The 20,414-nt window shown below is 41.2% G+C and overlaps 1 protein-coding gene across 4 annotated transcripts in view; it reads right to left on the minus strand.

Moving 5' to 3' along the window:
- The window catches only part of RPTOR (regulatory associated protein of MTOR complex 1), a 157,234-nt gene that overhangs the window by 126,518 nt on the left and 10,302 nt on the right, over positions 1-20,414 (minus strand). For all 4 annotated transcript variants that reach the window (XM_074889555.1, XM_074889554.1, XM_074889553.1 and 1 more), the window contains exons 2-3: positions 16,338-16,440; positions 13,118-13,200 (exon numbers count right to left, since the gene is read on the minus strand). In XM_074889555.1, coding sequence (XP_074745656.1) covers positions 13,118-13,200; positions 16,338-16,440 — 186 coding nt within the window. The remainder of the gene's footprint in view (positions 1-13,117; positions 13,201-16,337; positions 16,441-20,414) is intronic.

Genomic DNA, 20,414 nt, shown 5'->3' on the forward strand with positions numbered 1-20,414 from the left:
TTAGGATCCTGAATTTACATTGCCTTTGGAAACACATCAAAGAATAGACAAATTTAAAACTGTACAAGAACCATTTCATTTTTGCAAAATTTCAGAATAAATGAACCATCTACACATAAAAGAATTCTTCCATGAGCAGCAGAATCAAGCCAAATTTTCCCCAATTTTGCTGGCCATTTTTGGATTTTCTATCACCAGTGGGATGTAACCTCCTGCCGAAGGTTTGGGTGTTAATGGTGTTTTCTCTTCCCTCCCCATACGTAGCTGTTAGTGTCTGGTAAGAGCTGGGCTCACACTGCAGCCTGTTCCTTACCTGACCAGGAGAGTACAACACGCAGCCTGTCCCCTACCTCCACGCAGCTATTTTCACAAAATGTTTAGGACAAATTTAAATTCTGAATCCTCAACCCTTTTAAAAACCGCATGCGATGCGTTTAGGTCGCTGGGATGTACGATGGGTGCAAGACGCAACCTCGCGGTTTTAAAAGCCTGGCTTCCTCGGGAAATCACTCAAAAATGTATTTTCACGTAGCAACACGTTCTGCACTACCCTGTTACAAGCATTTGTTTAAAATAACCCTTACTACATCAATAAAAAGTATGTCTTGTAATAAATCGGGATTCTTTTCCCCAAAGGACAGCTGGCATTTTATCCCAAAGCACTGTACTCTAACTCCTGCAGCTGTGCTCCCCAGCCCCCCCGGACACAGCAAACAGCAGCAAAATCTCAGTAAGACAGAAATCCTTTCCAGGCAGCACATGACCTTGCAGTCACTCCCAGTTTACTGTGGAGCCTGGAAAGGATGGTGGTGTGACGAGTTTGTCCTAAAGTACCTGGCAAACTGCGTCTAGCGCAGAACTTGGCAGGAAGCCTGCAGTCTCACAGAGGGTTTTCTGAACTTCACAACATTTGCACTGATGCAACTTTGCTGTTCATTTCCTTATGCTTGCAAACACGAGTGCCAGAGCAGGATTCTGCTGCACCAGGTCAGACTGCAGAACACGGGTGGCAGAGAAGTAAACAGCCACAAGAGCATGTTATGTGGTAACTTCAGAGATGGGTTCAGCAATGTAGGAAGTGATTCCCACTTACACCTACTATCAGTCGATCATAAATTCGATTGCCTGTAAACCCAAGCTGATATGACCACAATAACTCCTGGGTTAGACACATGAATGCAAATACAAATTATTCTGAACCATAACCACAGACTCCAGGCTTTTTATTTTTTTTTAAAAAACACCTTTCAGGTGTTTTTTAAATTTTAGGTTGTGGGCACGTGAAATTACCCTGATGTTAACTGATGAGGATTAATCAAAGATAATAAAAAACTGCATATTTAAGTACAACAGAGTCTGCTGGAAATCCCAAATTGATGTTACAAGCAACAGCTTAACCTGGTTAATGCAGGCCATGAAAAAATGTTTCTGATAAAATTATTATTTATTTTTAACTTGAAAACTATTAATTACAGTGAAGACATACTATAACTCACAGATACTTGGGTTTAAATGCTAAACCAAGCCACAAGGAAGACTCTTGCAAGTCTTAGGCAAGTCCTCTGTAGATACTTGGTTGCATTTTTTAAATCCATCTAATTCGCCTACATGCTAATATATTCACGAGCAGCCCAAGACTTAAATAACTTAATTTGCTAGATGTCTAGGACAAAACGCATTACTAGAGCTAAGCTATAAGGGTGGAACATTTATTTGCTTGACTGTAGTCAGCAGTGTAGTGACTTTACCTTTCCTCTGCAGAGTCTTTGACCTTGCCTTTAAGTCCAATGTGAAATGAATTCTAAAGTACCTAATCCTCATTGTGTGGATTCAGTATTCAATAATACTTCCAAAAAAATACCTTTGAGCAGTCTGTTCATGAGAAGGGATGTTGACAGGGAAGACAAAAATCAAGACTACTAACCTTGGATATCTGCTACAATAGATTCAGGAGACAGGTGTGTTTCTCAGCAATTACAAGCTGCTACACTGGACAAGTTTGCTCCAAGATTTATAGAAATTCTACCCAGCAGCTTGCCCTGTATGGTAAGAATCCGACCCTGTCTGTTCAAATAAAATAAACGGTCTGAGATGGCTGTGTAAATAATTGTTTGTTTTTAAACAAAGGGAATTGTAAAAGAACTTAAATCTGCTTCTTATATGCCAGATCTCTGTCCTCAGTCTGGTAACAGTTTGATGGGTCACATCACAAAACGCTCTAACAGGATTTTAAGTACATGCCAGGACACATCTTTAAAACCTACTTAGTCAAATAACATAACTCCTAAGCAAGTGTCATTTTAGTACTACGCCTTCTTTATAGCCTCTATTTTAAGAGCTCTTTAAAAGTCTCAGGCTCTGCATCTTCTTGTTTCTTAAATATAAATTTAGATGCTACTTGGAACCCAGTTTAGGCTGCAGGACCACAACCTGGTGCATAAGCAAATCCTCAAACTGCTTGTCTTTATATTCTAGACAAAGCACATTGTCCTCAACAGGAGGGACTACCACCCTGTGTTCATGCTAGGACAAGTTGTTAATCTTCTCAATACTAAATAATTACTTAGTAATTTCAGGTTTTCCTCTGATTGCAAAGTAATTTTTAAATGAAATTATATTCAAATTAACAAACAGCTTAATGAGTCAGGAGAAGGAAAAACAATCATTCAGAGGTTAAGATCCGTATGAAAGGAGTTAAACCCAACGTATTTCAGGCTTTTCTCATCCTGCCTTAGAGAAGGAATATAAATAAAAATGTAAATAGTTCTCTTTGTTAATGATCTTAAGTGTTGCTCAAAACTCCGATGTCTATCCAGAAAGAAGCTTCTGTTGTCTAACACAATATCATTTGCACATCCAAGTCTGCAATGACCGAATCCTTGTCTAGCAGGTACCCGGTGGTATTTTCTAAAGAGCACCAGGGTCGATGCAAGTGGATCTGCAGAAGGCTCCTCCCTGTCTCTCATCGCCAGTGATTCACTACTCTCCATGGAACACAAAGACAAGGTATTTTTAAATAGGTCACACAGAGGCTGGGTGGTAATTACAGAAAAACGTTAATCAGATTTGAGCAGGCAGAGCTGCTAATCTCTTTCAAGAAGCCTTTCCTAATATCAGGTCTTTCTTCACATCTTAGGGCAAACTGACTTTAAAAAGAGTACAATGGTCACATGAAGATACCCTAGAATACACAAACCTTGCTCGTCTGCCAACTCTGGCCTCATTTTGATGACAAAATACAAAACAAAACAGAGAGGAAGGATAAAACATGTGAATGGATCTTATTGTCAGAAGACTACGGAAAGCAAAGCAAGAGAAAGCACGGTGACTGAACGACTGCAGTCAAAGAGAGGATTTCAAAACTAACAGGAATTCAGATACTGGGTGAGAAAGCAAAGAAGCAGCATTTCAGAGGCAGCCTCAGAAGTTCCCCCTTGGCAAGGGCGGCCTGTTGCTTCTGCAAATGACCAAGTGTGTAAGGGCAGGGAAGGTAAAACAGGAATGCGGTTCTTTGTGGCTTTATGCCCTTAGCAGCTCCCTGCCGAGCAGACCCTCCTGAACTGCATCTGGGAGACTTCACCAGCTCTTCGCATTTTCATTAAAATGTGCAGAAATAGTGGTGGGGTGTTCTGGAGCTGCTGTCCTGCAGCAAGGCAGGTCTGCTTCCCAGAGAGCACAGCGAGGCAGGCATCACCGGCCGGCCGCTGAGGGGGCAGTTCAGTGGTTTTGAAGACTGCCACTTTTCAGAGACATATCCTAAACTATCACATTACTGCATCACTTTTCTAATAAAATGGGAAGAAATGTTGTTTGCTTACAAGTTAAATGTCCTTTTCACTGTGGTTCAGACTTATCTTTCTAGACTTCGGCAATAGCTTCCCCTCTGCCCCGTCTCCTTCACCCAAGGTCGCTCCTGCCCGCCGTGTTCGAGGCTTTCAGCAAGATGCCAAGACCTGGAGGATTTTCCCACTAAACTGATTTTGCAAGTTTTTTGACTTAGTTCCAGAATGCCAAATCACTGCTGCTCTGCAATGCACGAACAGTTCTTAATGCCACTTCCTTGTCTTTATGGTTTCTGAACACGCTTCTTCACATCAGTTCATGCCCGTAACTATTTTTTCCTTTTTATGACTTATTTTTCCATGAGAATCTCAGAGAAATCAGCGTTAAGTACATTACTGCTGTAATTTTGCGGTTTCCACTTTATTTTTAGTAGTGTGTTAAAGACTTACCAGATTTTTTTTTTCACACTATCAAAAGAATTAAAATCTGCATTCTACCTAGACTGAGCCCCAGAATTGCAGGAGGGAGCTTTCCACTTGCACAGCTTACTCCCAAATCCTTTAGTTACCAGCGCTATAGGGGAGTTTTTATGTGCAGGTGGTGCAGCTACTCCCGTGCGAAGGCACTCACCCCAGCAGTGCCTGCAGACACACCGCTACACTTCAGCCTACGAAACTCCGAGGAACGACGCAGTGGTTTAAGATGCTAAAATCTCCCCAGCCGTTCATCGTGACCTCCTCCCGATGCTCAGCGCCCCGACGGCAGAAGAAAATAGGTGGCCCAGTTCAGATTTTCCAGCACAAAAGAGAGTAGCTTCAACGCGACGCATCTTTGTTGTTGGTTTAAACTGAGACCCTGGTCTCGTGTTCTCCCCTGCCAAGCTCTGCTGTGCATGGGTGGCTGCCTGGGCTGCAGACCACTCTCGGAGAGCTACCAGAAGGAAAACTACAAGTCAGATACTCCTTAATTTGCCCTAATTTTCCCCGTATCCAAAAGACATGAAAAAGTGGTTTTCATAATTTACCATACTTACAATTTGTGCTTTTCTGGCTAAACTACCAGTTTTTCTAGAGCGGTATTTTGCAAAAACAGCACGTGGCTAACAGTGAAACTCAGAATAGTACCATGACAATTCTTCAGACAGAATGAGAATGTGAATAACTGGTGTTGGCAATTATACTTGTTGACCCCTCTTCCATGACAGACTTTTTTTCTTCTGGAAAAAAATGCTGGTTTATGCTGAAGACAGTTGATCTTCAACAAGACAGCAAAGGATTGATACAGCAAAATTTTGCAGAGCCTGAAATAGCTGCCAAATTCAAGAGGCTGTTGGGAAATAAAAAACAACAAACATAGTCCTCTTAGGAAAACCTGGCTTTCTTAACAAGGTCATAGTGTCTTTTTTTTTTTTTCCCCTTCATTTTTTGTTACATGTTCCAACATCTGCAGAGTAGGGAGACCAAGTACAAGTTTTTCCATTTTACATTTTCCCCTTTGGAATTCTACAGTATTTCTTTTGCAGGAGCAATTAGTATTTGCTGTTGTTTTAAAAGAAAAACCCTACAGAAATAAAGAAAAAGTATGACTCAGAGAGACCAATAATTAGGTCATGTGTTCAATTAGTTTTCATGCTTAACTAGTTACTCTTTAGGAAATGCTCAACCTTTGATGTGCAGCAGGCAACTTACCAATTAATTAGGCAGAAGGAAGCAATGCAAGGAATGAAACCTCAGAAACTGTATCAAAGCCCAGAGATATCTAATGAGGGAAACAGCAGCATCAACAACAGAAAACATGCACAAAAAGGTAGAGGCTTTAAATTATTTGTTTCAAGTATCTTGGTTGTACTTCCTTTGAAATTATGAGAAAACTGTTGGGAAGCAGACTAGAAGAGAAACAGCCTCGTTTGATCAGAAAAGCATCACTGTTTCCTTGAAGGATTGCCACAAAAAATATAATCTATCTGTATGGTATGAGATGTCTCCTCAGAGACCATGGCTCACTGGTGGATGCGAGCTGCAAGAGGCATCGCAGAACATACGGTATCGGATTAGGAAAAAATAGGAAAACCCTTTATTTAAAAACCTGCGTAGTTAAGCACAATGGGCCACACAAAGTGCTGGGAGTCTTAACCTGGCACCAACAACTTGGGGGAAAAGATAACATATAGCCACAGTTCAACTAACTAACTAACTAACATTTCTATTAATGCCACACATAAAAGGAACAGGCATGCCTATGTGGGATTAGTACCGAGTTTCTGTTCCCTTAGGCCCACTTCAATAGAAGATTGCTGCAACCGCTCCTCCTTGATTATGTCACCTCTTTGAACTGAGTGAAAAAATGGGTACAACCACATAAATTAAATGGGCTGGAAAGACCTAAAACATGCCTAGATCTGCCAGACTAATGAGTTCAGATATGTTACTGCCTGTCTCTCATTAAGTGACACTAATGTAAGTAATGGAGCATCAAAAAGAGAACTGCATAAGGAAGAGAAGCAAAATTGCCGTGTGATAGTGCCCACACCGTCATTAACACACCATCCTCGGTGACTAGGGCATTCTCAAATACCAATATTTGCTTTCAAGCCACCCTTCCCCAAGGCTTTCTGAAAGTTTATTTAATCCTGCCTTCTAGATTTCTCCAGTCCTGGGATTTCCATCCCCCTTCACAGCTCATAGCTCTCCTTCACTCCAGGGCTGTCTGTTCAGGTGGAGCTACAGTGAAATACTCACAACTAATTCCATTAGACAATCAAAACAGTGAAGATGACTGTCTTAGCACAACAGGAGCAAGGAGAGGACAAAAAGGGAGATAACAATGTAGCACTTGAATTAGAAAAATCAATACTGTAATTGACTTTGTTTTATTTAAGCAAGTGAGTGTAAGGGAAAAAAAATTCTCTGGGATGTAATGTTTAAAGCTCTCTGGCTGCGCTGGTGTTGGCTATCGCAGGGGGAAGTGCAGAAGCCCCAGAGCTACTGGCCTGAAAGAACAGGAGGGGGTGGTGCTCAGGGATGCTGCACAGATGACAAACTGCAGACCTTGCTGTGGTTAAATCTTACAGAGAGGTACAAAACTCTCACACTCCATTAAGTTACTTACCAGAGGATGCAAAAAATTCCAAATTCCATGGAAGAATTGACCTTCAACTTGAAGTAAAGGTCTCTATACGAAAGCAAGATCCCACTCAAAGTTTTGTGGAATCTCAGACCAGCTCAGAGCGCTTCGCAGCCCTGCACCATCTCCAGAGCTGTCCAGGAGCAGGGCCCAGCGCCCGCTCCCTTCAGCGGTGACATGAATCTAAAGAAACCAACGCTCGACCACTGTGTCACTGCAACTGGCTTCAGGGGACAACAAATACCCACGTTGCTACAAGGGTCTCCGGAGCAGTTTCCCCCTCCTGTGAAACCTCCATACACATCAAAATAAGACATCAGACCAAATTCCACCTTAAATACAGCAGAGAACACAACCTTCCTCTTCTTCTAAGCTGTCCGTGGGCCTCAACTCTTGTGTACCATAACTAAAGCTTTATTTTCTGTAGCAGTCCAGCTTAAAAGGACACCAGCTCCACTCCAGCCCTGGGCTTTGCTTGGCAGCAAGGCTGTCAAGGTTCCTGGACGCATCTCATGAGCGTGCCAATTACATACTGCTTCAGCTCCCAGAACATGCTGTTTGTAGTCACTCTCTAGATATCCCCTCCTCCGGCTCTACTATTGCTCCTCTTCTCTGCACCTTCCAAACCTTATTTCCTTCAGTACTCCCACACGCAAACCAAGTGTACCTACAGCCCTATGCTCTGGTCTGTCCCAAACCTGTTTCTCTCAGTATATTCTGTTCCACCTGGTGATTGCACTTTCAAAACTCCCCTGTAAGCACTTGCTTCTTATTCCTATATTGCACTACGCTGGAACATCTCCCGGCACATTTAGCCCAGGCCCTACCACATCGACTGCCATTGTTTTACCATCTCTCTGTGCCCTCCCCCTTGTTTCCATCAGCTTTATTTCAGACTGCGAGCTATGCAGCAGCGGTTTCCTTTTCATCTGTACAGCACCTGGCTCAACCGAACCCTCCTCCACAACCAGGGCTCCTGGGCGCTGCAAGAGTACAACTTAAAAAAAAAAAAAAAAAAGAAGAAAAAAGAAAGGAATCTTTACCAAACCACACCCAAGGGAGCCACAAACATCTGTTTTTCAGAGGTCTCACAGCTAGCTGTGCACAGACCACCACATGGCACAAACTCTCATGAAAAGGGAGATTTAAGAAAACTTAAAATATTAATTTTCACTGAGACAAGGTCCCACTCCTCCAGTGTTAAGAATGCACTTCATGAGCAACGGAGGAATGTAAGTGTCTCTGAGACAGCTTTCTTCACTCTTCCTGAGTAGAGGTGAGCTTATGAACAGCAGTTTTTGGCATTCCAGCAGCAGGACTGGGAAAGTTTCTGTCAGAGAATAAAGAGAGTATTGCAAAAAGCACCTGGTGTAGGAGAGCCATTGGGATTCATTTGGACTAGCAGAAAACACAATAGAAGTGACAAAATTATTGAGCAAGATGAGAGAAAGGAATAAAAAAGTCCTGTGAATTTTCTGGTCAGTTCAGAGTTAAAGAAAGAAACTGGTCAAAAGCCACAGCCAACAAAAAGAAAAAAATTCTGTAATTTCATGCAAATTTAATAAGCATATGCTCCAGACTACTTCATATCAGATCCTGAGTTATGTAAACTGTGCATCATTCAACCTACAGTTCTGCCTTTGGCTACACAGCCCCGTTCTCAAAGGCTTACACACAGGAATGGAAGCAAAGGAAGCTTTATTGTCTAGGGAAGGCCAGAAGCCAAGTAATGAGATGTCCATTGCAAGAAAGGGGGGGGAAAAAAGGAGAAAAAGTCTGACACCCTTCTAAGAATGAAGCCAGCAATCACAGATCAACTTAATCTCGTAGCATTCTGTACAATACCACACACAGAGATCATTTCACATGGGGTAACTGGTGCTTTTTATACAAAAGTACTGTAGCTCAGTTCAGAGAACTCCAGCCACGAGGATGCAGAAAAACCCGCTCTCTCCAACCAGTCCACAAGAAAGGACCAGCCTGCTGTGTGGGAGCAGTAGAAAGCTGGGTAACACCTTCATCCTCACCACCGACCCCTCTGCTCCAGCTCTGCAGAATATCGCAGCAAAGGCTCTGCTGAAAAATGGATGTAAACTGGGACTTCAGTACCCAGCAGAAACCTCTGTGCATGAAAACCCCACCAGCTACTGCCCACCCATAAGCCGCTCGCTGCAGCCGCACTCGGAATTCGCAGACGATTATTCCTGTTTTCAAACAAAGTCTGTTGACTTTTAAACTAAGGCAAGTTCCTGCCTTTTGAATGAGGTAACATGCAATGCTGCCAAGAAAACTAAATTTGCATCCAAACAACAGGGAAAATATTTGCTACCTACCGCCAGCACGAGGCAGCGAGTGCTCTGGCTGGTCACTTACTACGACGCTGCACCTAGCACAGGCAGTATTCTGCAAAGGGTATAAATGGAGATCAGAAGCAGAGAAATACCATTTCAATGTGATCAATTTCTTATCTAAATATTTTAAATACAGAGCATGCCAAGAATCTCCAACAGAAATTTAAAGTATTTTATTCCAGGCAATTAAAGTGATATAATGTGCTGCCTGAGCCAAAGGCTCCCCTTTCTCACGCTGCTCTCCCGACGCTGCCTGCCGCCCGCTGTCACCCAGGCCCTGTCACCAGCAAGCCCCGGTTTTGCTGGGCTCCACCAGCCATCCCTCCCTCGCCCACCAGTCCCCACATCCCCCAGACCAGGCCCAGGGAAGGTTTTTTCCCTCCAACCAGGCTGGGCATTAAGGGGTCCTGTGCTCTTAACTTTCACCACCTTTCTCTCCTTTCATTCTCAGCTGCTTAACCAACCCCGTTATTCCCTGTAATTGAGCCTGTTTTCCAGATTACCCTCAGGTTTAACCCCTTCCATGCCCAGTGAAACTCTAAACCCACCACCCAAGGTAACATCAGAGAAGAGCTGTCTTTTTTTTCCTTTCCACTTTTTCACTAACAGCTAAATTATCTTTGCACTGAATTGCAAGAACTCTTACTTGTTCAGAAAATTCTTTATAAAGACAGATAAAGCCTACAGCTTTGTCATCTCCTACTCTTCCCCCAGTAAAATTTTCGTTTGAGAATTGCAATGAAATGACTGAATATTGTTTAACTGCAGTATTTTGCAGATGAAACAACGGCTGAAGTGTTCTTTATTCCCGCAGCACACAAATTTATGTAGCTACACAACAATAAAGCAAAGTCTTAAATTTAATGAGAACAAATACTTCAAGGAATGGCAAGCTGATAAATTATTTAGAAAGGGGTTCAATAAGACCTGGAAGGAAATATGCATCAGCTGTGCAGCCTGGGAGCTTCCAGAAACAAAGAATTTTCATGCTTTCCCCTTTGAAAGCTTTTTCACCTAAGCTATTTGTATTTAACAAAAACGGGCATGTATTTGAACAACATCCTAGGACCGCCCTGGCAGTGATGTCAGGGGCCTTTCACAGAGCCTTTCTTACCACATGATCCATTTATCAGTAGTTAGCACCATTTGTGCCTTCACAACAAGATAGTGACCACAGGCATTTCCTGGTGTAAGGACCCACACTGACAGCCCATAATATCGGCTCTTTCAGAACATTTTAATGATTTGGTCTTTTTTCCAGACTGCCTAGTTTTCCCCAAATTGTCTTCCTTCCCTCAATTCTTCAACCCTTCCAAAACACTGAGAAATAGACAAAAACTGGATGTATTAGTATTTATATGAAAGGTCTAGGAAATTCAATAATGTTCCTATTGTTTTATTGCAGATGGCACATCAACTTCTCTTTATTACTGCAGAAAACTCAAGAGCCCTGTAGAGTGCAATAAAACGGTACGTGTTTAGCTTTGCAATGTTTCAAAGGGCTGTGATTTACTGTTAAGAACCAGGCACCTTGCACACAAACATCTGAGCTCGGTAATTGCCTCATGTTTTGTGCAAACTCTACAAGGCAGCGTGAGGTCGGCCCACACAGGGTACCTGCTGCTGCGAGATGCCTGTCCCTCATTCCTCAGTACTACAGACTCTGGAATTAAAGAGCAGAGAAAGAGGTTCGTTTTCACTTTTGCATCAAGATGTTTTATTGTCCTATTTGATTTCAGACACCATTTTAATTTTCTGCCAAATTCTTGGGCTGCTATAGAGAGATTTTAAAAAAGAATTGTCAATGTACCGAGAGGAAAAATGCAAAAGTAAATTTTCTTAAGTATATACCATGTATGCTTCAAGACAAGCCCTTCTTGTATAAATATACTTACAAAACACTTCCAAAAAAAGCATACCCACAATTATCCACAGATTTAGTAATGTAAACATTTCATCACTGAAAACAGTAAGACTCCTTCAGGTAATACATTCAGCTTTTACTGAGTGATAAACTCAGTTCTAGTCAGCCAACCCTGAATAAGGGGGCTGGAAAGTATCAAACAAAGGCAAGAGGTAAAGAACCAGTACGAGCTGTATTTACATTCAAATTGCTCTGAATATATTACTATTTCCATCAAGTTTGAGTTAGAAAGAGGAGGGACTCTGAATGCATACAACCAGCTGCTTTTAACATCACACACGCTAACAACCCTTTTTTCAGTGAAAAATGTTCTCAGCAGTGTCTGGCAAAAGAACAGTTCGTATTTACTACTGCAAAGACAATCTCAAAGCCAACTTGTCCTTTATCTGAAGGTCTTAGTCCTTCATGAAGGAATGGAAGACTTTGGGGGAAAAAAATAACAAAACCCCCAAGTTATCTATCTCCCTGTAGGAACAGGGACATTCAGAAATTGTAGGTTCCAGACCCAAACAAAACATTTGCAGTGGCAACCTATCTTTATTGATTTCATAAATTCTGAAGAAACAAATAAATGAATGCAACCCATCACAGTTTAAATAGAAAGACTGATTAAAAGTACCTAAGGCACTGCTGACACAAAGGGCTTCTCAACCAGCCGTGCTATACACAGGATAGGAAAATACCAGTAACTTTTCCAACTGCAGACCATACTCTTAAACTGTATATTAACAGACACTACAGAGACCCTCGGTAGATTAGATATACGTTAAATAAGGTAGTGAGCAATGTCAGAAACAGAAAATATAGTCCTGGTGCTGACAAAAACACACATTATTATTATTACTGAAGATGATCTAAAAAGAAGAGAAGAAACAATGTTTCCATAAAAAATGAAGACCAGGTTAGTATTCACACCACATCATAAGGAAAAAAAAAAAAAAAAAAAAAGGCAAACCTACAGGTAAGTTCATTCAGTGAAGTTACTATTTCTGATGGGTTATACATTACATGCTTATAATGATAAATTTATGATTTAGTAGTCAATAGCCCAGGTACTTTGAAGAGGAACATTTTGACCCAAACTACCTAGAGCATACAGATAAGGACATGAACATACTGGGGAATATTAACAGTGAAGATGATTCTACGGTTCAGTTTTTGCATCTGTTTGGAAAACGCTGCAGACTTCAAATTTCATCCTTTAGATCCTTCTGTAGTTTATTTACTGAGACACATGAAACTACAGACATTGAAATACCCAGAAGCAAAACACTTCCCCAGTGTGAAGGAGATGTTGCAAAACAGGAAATAAACACTCAGTAGCTTGCATGCCTTATATTTTATAGACATTATACTTTAGTTAGAATTAGCAGTTACCAAAGCTCTGAAACTGTTTCACAACAAAGTCAAAACCCGTCCTCAGCTACTAACTGCACAACATTCATTGTTCTAAAGGATACAGACAGTACTGATGGATATATACCATGTATGCTTCGAGACAAGTCCTTCTTGTATAAATATACTTACAAAACACTTCTGGAAAAAGTGGGACACAGTTTTGAACTAGCTGAGGCCAAATGAAGAAGAAACTATAAACTCAGAATGAAAAACTTCAGAACATCTCAAAAATACAATAAAATCAGAGGAACCTAAATTAAAAAAAAAAAAAAAAATCACTGTAGGGCTTTGTACTTTAAACAAATACCCCAGGCGTGATCAAAGAAAGTGCTAGCCAAGAGGGACACCAGCTAGGAGGCTGTCACGTTTGACAGCTTCCGAGAATTTATTCACGCCGACGGGTGAAGGGAGCAACAAATGCTGCGAGACCACCGTGCCACACTACAGACACACACCTCAGCTTCCAGGCTACGCTGAACGGTATCACAAAGGAGAATCACAGCTGTAGCTGCAGAGGGGAAGCCCAAGGAATACTTACTCTTGGCTGCCAGTTTTCATACTGCTTCTGTAAATTTGCACCAATGGTTTCCAGAGCTTTTTGAGGACCCATTGAGAGAGGATCTAGGAAATATAACACTAATTAGTATTTTGGACCACAACTGAATCACTCAGCTTGACAAAAGGCAGAAATTATTTCCAATTCTACCTGCATTTAAACTTTTAGGTTCTCTACATCATGTTTCTGTAAAATCCAGATCTACAACCTGGGAGACCAAAGTCTACATCAAAGCATGAACACCACCCCCCTTTGCAGGAGAAAGAAGCCAAAAGCTTCCCACGCTTTCCCTCTCCACTGTTCTGCTTTGAAGAAAGATCATTTAATGCTATTTTAATGCAGGTTCCTTTCACGCATTCAATTTCAAATTCATAAACATTACGTTCCTCATGGAATTTACTTGGGTGCAATACCCAGAACTTACCCCCAAATTCTTCACTCAAGTACAAATTAAATGCCATTAAAGACAGTCAAATTTGGAAGATTTCTCTCACTAAGGTAATAAACACAATTTTGTTTTGGAAGACATGAGAGGCATTACATTTGTTTCTTTTAATACTGAAAAAAAGGTTTCTATAGTAGATAATGACAAAAATTTAAATTGGTTAAATATTTGATGATAAACATTTTTTCTTGATGAATGTAAAATCCTGCTTCATTTACTTCCATTGCTTACTGCTTCAGAGATTGTATGCCATTTGTAATTTTTAAGAAGTTAATTTTATCACTAGGTAATTACCACCATCCATACACACCAATACAATCTCAGCTTTTGCGCTTTATTCAAAAACCACGGCCGTATAATTGACACTACTAAAAAGTTTTAAAAAAATCCTAGAAGCTAATATTTTGCAATTTAATATGTCGTTTTAGAAGCGTTCAACCAAATCAATGTTTACAAATATTCTATCTTGTCCTGCTAGAAACAAAATAATAAAGTAGGATGAAAGCAGGATTTTATGAGTTATTGTTCTTAAATGACTAATACAAATGAATACATTTTTGTGCACTTTTGCAGACAGATTTAAGGTAATGCGAGTATACCACTTCCATTTTTTCAAACCAAACACAACCAGCAGTAAATCATCTGCTCAGACTTCCAGAAGGCTGCCTAGTGCCTTCGCGGAGCTGTGGCTGCAGGAGCCTCCCCGGGGCCGTCCCCAGGACCAGGGAGCACCCAGTCTGCCCTGCGGAGGGTCCCCGCGCTCCCGGACGCACCTTTCAGAAAGGTCTCTACGGACGGCACCCGCTGCTCGGAACCACAACAGCCCCTGCGCTAGTTAAGGCAAGTTTTGAGTCAATACCCTTGAGGGGTTGAGCGGTAATTCCCCCAAAAGTATTCACACTGCCTCCTCACAGCTTTTGTTAGCTGATACGCCATTAGCCACTGCTCAAATTAAAAAAGGAAACAAATAGCATAAAGACATCAGAGTTTTTCTGAGTCCTTCAAAAGGACCAAACTGAACTTCAGAAAAAGAAATTAAAAATACTTCACATGCACTTTGACAGCAGAGGAACATAGTTTGTGGACTCTGGAGTGCCTTCAGAGTAATTAGCGTTATTAACAACACCCTTTGTACAAAAATAAAGTACGCTGGTCCCATTCCAAGAGGCAAACAATGGAAATAGTTTCTTTTCCTAACGAGAGCCGATGCCACCACAGGCACTACGTGAGCTTTAGCCTCCGCTGTTGAGGGTGTGTATAAGGCTCGAAGGCCTGCGGGGCTCCAGGCCGAGACACCCTCGGTACAATCCGCGCCTCAAACGGTGCCAGGTTGACACTGTAGCAGAGATGTCACTAAGGCTCAATTCTGGAGAAAAACAAAACACTTCAGATGTTCTAAGGGTGCATCTGGAAGGTACAGGGAGAACTGCAAGCAGCTTTTGTCTGAGACTGCGATGGCCATTTATTACCAGAGTTCACAAGCTGGTGATCCCAGCTCAGCTGTAAATAGCAGCAATTGCACCAAAATGATTTCCACACTTCCTTGCACATCTGGCAAAGACATTATGTTTCCACAATACACACCATTAGCTTCTCTTGAGACTGTTGTATAGAAGAAAAAACGGCAGATATTTTTGCAATTACCTTTTTCAGAAATTTAAAGTTGGCTAGAAACGGAAATGAGTACTTCTGTATATATACACGCTAAAAATTTAATTTAAAAACTGCATTTAAAATTCTCTTTGTTGATCATAGTCACTAATAACTTTATTTTAATGACTCTGCAATGCTCCTCATTCTCTTTACTCTCTACTCATGTATCAATGAGGAATCAGAGCTGTTCTCTCCACTGAATAAATGTATTTTAGTGCACGCTCATGGCTTTTTAACTGCTTTAAAGTCATCAGCATTTTTAGGTTAAAAAAATGCTATGATTCATAAAGCAGGTAAGGCAAGGTTAGAAATGAGATGTTCTGAAAGTTTTTAAAGAAATCCAGTTTGTGCAATGACTAATTTGCTTCTGCAGCCTATCATAAGCCCCAGAGTTTAGGATTACAGTGCTCTGCAGGTTACTTGCTGAAAACTGAACATTTGTCATTCCTAGATAAAAAAACCAAATCTCCCTTAGAAAGCTTTCTTACACAAGGCAATCACTTCTAATATTACTTCAGATTTGTCTCATCTTGATAATCAGACGATCCCCAAAACCAAGGGAACTTTTCATTTCTTAACAAAAAACTAGGAATTTAGTCCAACACTGCATCAAAGTAGCAAGCCCAGGTGTTGGAACTGCTGGCAAGACATCCTTGGGAATAATTCCAGGTCTTCTGAATTCACGATCCCAATTAAAATAGCCCCAGAGCAGTCACCTCAACATGCAGTGAAGTCCATGCATTTTACAGGAACTTATTTCTATATTGTATGAGGCAGGGTAATTTTAAACCTTTGCAGATCACAGTACTCTAAAAAAGTAACTGCTGGGAGATTTCCTTAGATATTTATAAATCTACACCAATTAGAAGAACACTAAGTAGCCAGTTAAAAGCTTTTTTTGCTCCATGCTCTCTCATTTTAGAATAAAGCAGGAAAGACGACCTATGGCAGCAGTTACTGCTGGACTCTTAATTAACTCATATAGACAGAGTGAAATCAGATGCCAGATTTCCTTTTGTTCACCCTAGTTTTAAGTCCAGGAAATACACAACTATGAGATTATTATATATGCTATAACTCAGCTTGGAAGTTCTCCAGACTTACCGATCCAACACTCCAGACGGGCACAGGGAGTTGTTTTCACCACATCAGGAGGGTCCACGCCGACATTTAGGCACAAAACTAAGGCAACACTGACAGTCTTCATCTGCAAAGACAGACAGTAAAATGCTTACTTGGTGTAGAAACAAAATCAGTTTTCACTTGTGTTGAAATTTTACCACTACTGTAACTTTTGAAGGGTTTCAACAAACTGTTATCTGCTCTTTAAGGTGGACTATTTTAAGCAAGGCATGACTGATTAAATTTTTCTTTTTTTTTTTTTTAAATAGAACAGTACTCAGACTTTATGTTACTATTTTTATTACTATTTCCAGAGCCCATTCTTCTTTTACAAAGCATGGAAATGGATATCAGTGGACTTCTTGTTACTCATCTTTAATTAGTCATCGTCCAACTGAAACACATTATTAAAACATGAGAATATGCTATTCAGGGTCCATGATCAATATTATAATATACTATGTCCTCTCTGATATTAAAACTAAAAGCATTACAAGGGAAAAACACCCAAGTGACTGACTAAACCATAACAAAATGTTTAGTCCAGTTTGTTTGTTTGTTTTCTTCACAGGTTAGTTATCCCGCATAGCCTTATTTTCAGAGAAATCTTCACTTGGCTCGTGCCCAGCCCAGCCCAGCAGCACACTCCGACCGGCTTCGGGAGCCCCTGGGGCACCCCGACCACAGAAAATCCAAACCCATCGATACCTTACCTGGGACCCAAAAGCTGCACTAAACCCATGACTAAGCACTATGGCCAGTTCAAAATACTGCTTGAAAAGTGTTATTTCACATCTTGATGCTCTTTTCTCAACTCTCTCATCCCAAAATCTAAACCAGAGAAGGAAAAGAAGCAACGTGGCTCACAGGACTTCCATCAAGTGTTCAGCACTCCCTTGCTTGTCTGAAGCAAGGCCACCCACATCTCCACTTCCCCAGGGTGCTCAGTACAATTCAGAATAGCAGGCAAAAAGAAAAAAAAAAAAATATATCCAAACTTCACACTTACAGAAGAAGCTAGAGCCACACAAATACATAATTCATAAAGAAATTAGAAACTGGAGCAGAGAGACACTATTCACACCAAGAAGGGGGGAGAGGCTCTACAGCAGGGCAGATCACTCCCATGTCTATGATGGGGAACCCAGTGAAAAAATTAGCAAGAAATCTTGTTAATGGCTTCATCCCAAACTATGTTCTTGCTAACAAAACCCTGCAATCCTGTAGGAGTTACTCACCCCCATGAGTTAACAAGGAGCAAGCAGCACTTTCCAGAACACAGATGAAAACAAGACTCTGAGCAGGGGTGCCCTCACCGGCGCTTCACAAGGGCTCCCAAAGGGCTGCGCAGAGCTGGGGTGAAGGTGGCACTGCTAAGGGTTAGCACTAAGTACACATGCACAAGAATACTTTTACTACGTGTTGTTCTTAATTTTGATAAAGTATAGTTACTGGCAAAATGAGGATCAGCCGTGAGATGCAGCTTGGTCCTCCAAAGCCAGAGCAGCCAGGTAGCCCAAGGAAACGCCACCAAGACCCGGATGCCTGCAGCCAGACCCCGGGCTCCCGACGGAGGAGAGATGCTGTGCTGAGAGCCAGCCTGATTCATTCCTCTCCCCTTGGAAGTCTTTTCAATCCTCCTCCGGCTCTATCTGATTCTTTTATCTTTCACTTTCATCTCTCTTTTCCCCTCACTTTCCCTCACTTATTTTGTCAACACCAAACCGCTACCCTCAAAAATAAATTGCGACAGCAATTGTTGACTCTTTTCACGTTGCTTGCACACATCTTACCCTTTCCTCTCAGTTTTTTTTCTTTGTTTAGAAAATAATTTCATCCGACACAGGGCAACTGCTGCCCTGGTTTTACAGAACCCAGCACAAAGATCTCACTGGTGGTTCACTACAATAAAGACTCCAGAAAAAACCATCCTACAACAGCTGCAACAAAACCCCAAGATATTTACAAATGTAACAGATACACATGACATTTTTTAACTGGGTGCACTTCTTTTGAACAAAGTTACTTCAACATCCAAGTACTGACTGATTTACCTCCTGATCCAAACCACAGACTGAGAATCCGTGACCCCCACAAAACCACACCAGACTCCTTCCCCCGCTGCAGACCCGCGTACCGCTGCACTAGGGTTATTGTGAAGACACGGATACGTTATCTTCAAGGTAACAAAATAATACCCAGCTCTAGTAAAAGGAAAAATAGTTGCAAAATTTTTAATTTTTCAATTCACTCGGTAAAAAAAATTGCGTGTTATAAAAATGACCTGATTTTTAAAAGTGATCAGAGACGACCTGGCAGCTCCATGCACCTGCAGTCACCAGCACACCCGTCGCTGGGCGCCTGCGCAGATCAGCTCCCACACAGCGCAGGCTGCTGTACCCAACCGGCAATGGGTGAAAATAGTTCCCTTTAGTCTTAAAACCGAAGGGACAGGCTTTCCACCCAGTAACGCAGGTGTCTGGCACCCGATACTTCAGTGCTTTATTCTTCCTCAGCGAGGGCACCTGGCCTTCTTCCCGCTCCCCTATTTCATGCACAGTATTGACTATTGCACCAATGAAAACATCATGTTACTTCGATATTGCAATAAATACTTATTACAACAGCAATTTGAAACCTTTCTATTCCTTTCCAATAAGGATAAGATTAAGATCAGGAAATAACTTCATTTAGAAAGCAACACCCTCGAAGACTATTATTTAGTGTCATCTTTTCCTGCCAGCCCTTTCCCAAAACCCATCAAATATTTTGAAAACTAAGAGGCACAGAGTTCCTGTTGAGACTTTTGGCTTGATCCACCTGCACACTAGGCAAAGGTAAGAAATTAATCACATTTAACAAAAGCTCTTAAATAGGTAACCCTTTACTGTATCAAGCAGCACAGAAATACTATGTACCAACTATGCACACTTGTTGAGAATATTAGTGCTCAGCAGTATGGTCAAGTAGGAAGAAGAAAAAAAAGGAAAAAAAATACCCACCCAAAAAATACCCCCACAAAACTTCTGCCCATTACAGACCTACTTGCACGGGCTGAGCTCTGACCTGCACACGAGGACACCTTTTCAGTACGCTGCACCCTTTGCCAGGTCACACAGCCTCAGAAAAAACGTGGCGCCCCAGGGTGTTAAAGAGCACAAACATCCCCAGAAGTAATCACATGCTGGCAAACACGCACTGAAAACCCAGAAGGAAACAAAGAAAACTACAGGACGAAATAACTTATTAGAAGTGGAAACACACAAATCATTCTTTCAAGAGAAAGTATCCTGCCAAACAATCTTTCCTGTCTCGTTTATTTATTGTTTCCCATTTGTGGTCTAATACTGACTTATTTTTCAATATTTTACTAGTAATGTCTGATCTGTGACTTACGCTGAAGAGGCTGATATTTATTTTCTATTCCCAAGTTCGATGTTTTAAATGAGGATTTCTCCTTGAAAACAGACAGCAAACCAGTGATGAAAAGTAACAGTCTGATCCCAAAGACAAATGGGGTTATTTCCCCTCTGCCTGCCTCCCCACAAAGGAGGTAAAGTATTATACTTCACAACTATTTGTTCTGCTAATAAAGAGCACATCTTCAGTAAGAATTACAGCTCTCCATACTCCCCTCCGACTCCTACTCAACATCCATCTATGATGTTGAATCATTACAGATCAAAAGAAAACCTGAGCCCAAGAAACTGAATAATGCTTTTTGCATTTCTAAACTCTTTTGGAACCTACTACCAGAAACCGTAGCATATTTAAAGCTTCTTAATACAAGAAGTACTAGGACACTCTCATCTGTCATTAAGACAGTGGAAATTTTCTTTCCTACATTTCAAGAATATATCCACCAGAACACATTTCGATGTATTTTTGTTAGAATTAAAAAATGAAGCATAAGAACGTTTGGCAAGCTTCTAGGAAAACCAATATCCAAAATGCTTTCTCAGCAAAGGCTCAAGATCAAAACCATAGAAGCTCTTACTGTGGGCTCTTCACTATATAGTGTAATTTGTATTTTAAAAAAAAGAAAAAGATACAATTCAC

This window comes from Strix uralensis, chromosome 19 (genome assembly GCF_047716275.1).
Source record: "Strix uralensis isolate ZFMK-TIS-50842 chromosome 19, bStrUra1, whole genome shotgun sequence".
NCBI classification, from domain to species: domain Eukaryota; kingdom Metazoa; phylum Chordata; class Aves; order Strigiformes; family Strigidae; genus Strix; species Strix uralensis.